This window comes from Odontomachus brunneus, unplaced genomic scaffold (assembly GCF_010583005.1).
Source record: "Odontomachus brunneus isolate Ranch 3 - 2012 unplaced genomic scaffold, Obru_v1 Obru_scaffold_358, whole genome shotgun sequence".
NCBI lineage: Eukaryota > Metazoa > Arthropoda > Insecta > Hymenoptera > Formicidae > Odontomachus > Odontomachus brunneus.
This window is the reverse complement of record NW_022639808.1, coordinates 96,281-98,627: the sequence shown is the minus strand read 5'-3', so window position 1 is coordinate 98,627 and position 2,347 is coordinate 96,281. Positions and strand designations below refer to the sequence as shown.

The 2,347-nt window shown below is 33.1% G+C and overlaps 1 protein-coding gene across 1 annotated transcript; it reads left to right on the top strand.

The window, feature by feature from the left end:
- The first annotated feature begins 1,130 nt into the window (after nt 1-1,130).
- LOC116853561 (dynein light chain roadblock-type 2) lies at nt 1,131-1,838 on the top strand. Its single transcript, XM_032834691.1, has 3 exons — nt 1,131-1,356; nt 1,428-1,506; nt 1,585-1,838. The coding sequence occupies exons 1-3, from the start codon at nt 1,354-1,356 to the stop codon at nt 1,794-1,796; spliced, it is 294 nt and encodes a 97-aa protein (XP_032690582.1). The 5' UTR covers nt 1,131-1,353; the 3' UTR covers nt 1,797-1,838.
- Nucleotides 1,839-2,347: the final 509 nt, after the last annotated feature.

The following is a 2,347-nucleotide window of genomic DNA, read 5'->3' as shown; positions in this document are numbered from 1 at the left end:
CAATCCATTCGTCGATCCATTTTCGCACATCCTCGTAATTTCTGAAGTGTGTATCCACCAAGCCGTGCTGCATCGACCGGAACAAGTAATAGTCCGAAGGAGCTAAGTCTGGTGAATACGCTGGGTGCGGGAGAACTTCCCACTCGAGCTGCATCAGTGTTTCTTTGACGGCTTTGGCAACGTGTGGTTGAGCGTTGTCGTGCAAAAGCACTCCTTTACGTCGATTGCTGGCTACTGCTGGCCTTTTTTCCAACAATGCTTCATTCAGACGGCTTAATTGTAATTGATATCGATCCCCCGTGATACTTTCGTTCGGTCTGAGTAGCTCATAATAAACGACGCCGTGCATATCCCACCAAATGCAAAGCATTGCTTTGTGGCCATGAATATTTCTCTTTGGTGTGGATGTCGATGGTTGGCCAGGGTCTACCCATGATTTTCTTCGTTTAGGATTATCGAAGTATATCCATTTTTCATCGCCAGTCACTATGCGCCACAAAAAACTCTTCTTTTTCTGCCTGGCGAGCAGAGAAATAGAGATGTTTAAGCGATTCGCAATGGCATTTGCGGTTAATTCGTGTGGTACCCATTTTCCCTCCTTTTGAATTTTTCCCATTGCATGTAGACGTTTGGAAACAGCCATCGGAGTAACATTTAATGCTGCAGACAATTCTTGGAGCGTTTGAGTAGAGTTTTCGTCCAATAATGCCTGCAAATCGGTGTCTTCAAACTTTTTCGGTTGGCCTGAGCGTTCTTTATCATTGACATCAAAATCACCAGTTCACTGAACTCGCTGCACTAGTTCAGCCTGCACTGTTCGAAAGAACACATTTTCTTGCACTGTTCTGATCGAAAGAACGCATTAGTGCAAACTTCGTGAACTAGTGCAGCCAGTTAAAGTCGAAAGAACAAACCTAGTAACTTTCTATTAGGTAATCTTAATATCGACGATATATATAAACAATGGTATATTAAGCTGATATAATACGCATCAACAAAACATATTGTATTGATTGAATGCGTCGCCTTTGATATGCATTGTCGATATTAAGATTATCTAATAGAAAATTACTATTTAGTACGTGTATCAAGTGTATGATGTAAACCAGGCCATTGTAGACGAACCTTATTGCATCCATTTGTGATCGGTGTTGAATATAGATAACATAGAATGACTCGTAATACATAATAGTGCAACAGGAAAGTAGTGTAATATTTCAAGAGAAACGTATACAAGTCAAACAAGAAAACCCATAGTGAATGAATCTGTAGTCCAAAGTGCGGTTTGACAATTTCCTGGCTTGTAATCTTTATCACTAATAGTTTTTAAAAATCTTAAAGGTCTTTAAAGAAATGGTATGTATATAATTCCTTAATTTTCGTAATTTTTGATCTTTCTAATCTTTTATGAGAGATATTTTACGTAGGCACAAGAAGTTGAAGAAACTATGAAACGAATTCAGTCTCATAAGGGAGTGGTTGGGACGATAGTGGTGAACGCAGAAGGTGTCAGATAGGATATAATTAAGAACGTATGTTATATGATTATACAGCAAATTTTTCATTAGCTTATATATGTTTCAGGAATTCCGATTAAATCAACTTTAGACAACACAACAACAGTTCAATATGCAGGTTTAATCAGTCAATTGTCTGACAAAGCCCGTTCTGTTGTGCGAGATTTGGATCCAACTAATGATCTAACTTTTTTACGCATACGCAGCAAAAAACATGAAATTATGGTTGCACCTGATAAGGAGTTTATATTAATTGTAATACAAAATCCAGTTGATTGATATTTAAAGAAATGAAAAGTATATCGCAGAATCAAGATTTAATATGTGGTTGTTAATTTATTTTAATTGTATTTTATTTGAGTGAAATTTTTCAATAATCAGCTAATAGGAAAATGAAATATTAAATATGTTGTAATAACATTTTTAGTTCATTTATTAGTTTTCTATAAAAATTAGATTTAAATAAAAAATTTTTCAATAATCAGCTAATAAGAAAATAAAATGTTAAATATGTTGTAACAACATTTTTAGTTCATATATTGGTTTTTAATAAAAATTATATTTAAATATTAAATAAAATTTGTAAGCTGTAAATTGAAAGACTCAATAAACAATATTTCTCCTTATTCTTTTTTAATGAATAATTTATAACATTTTTGTTAGATTGAAGAAAATTTGATGGAATGTGAACAAATATTGTATTAATATAATTGGTGTTTTAACTAACTCTATATCACTTACTATATGTACATGTAATCATGTCATATATGCGAATATATATATATATATATATATATATATATATATATATATATATATATATATATATA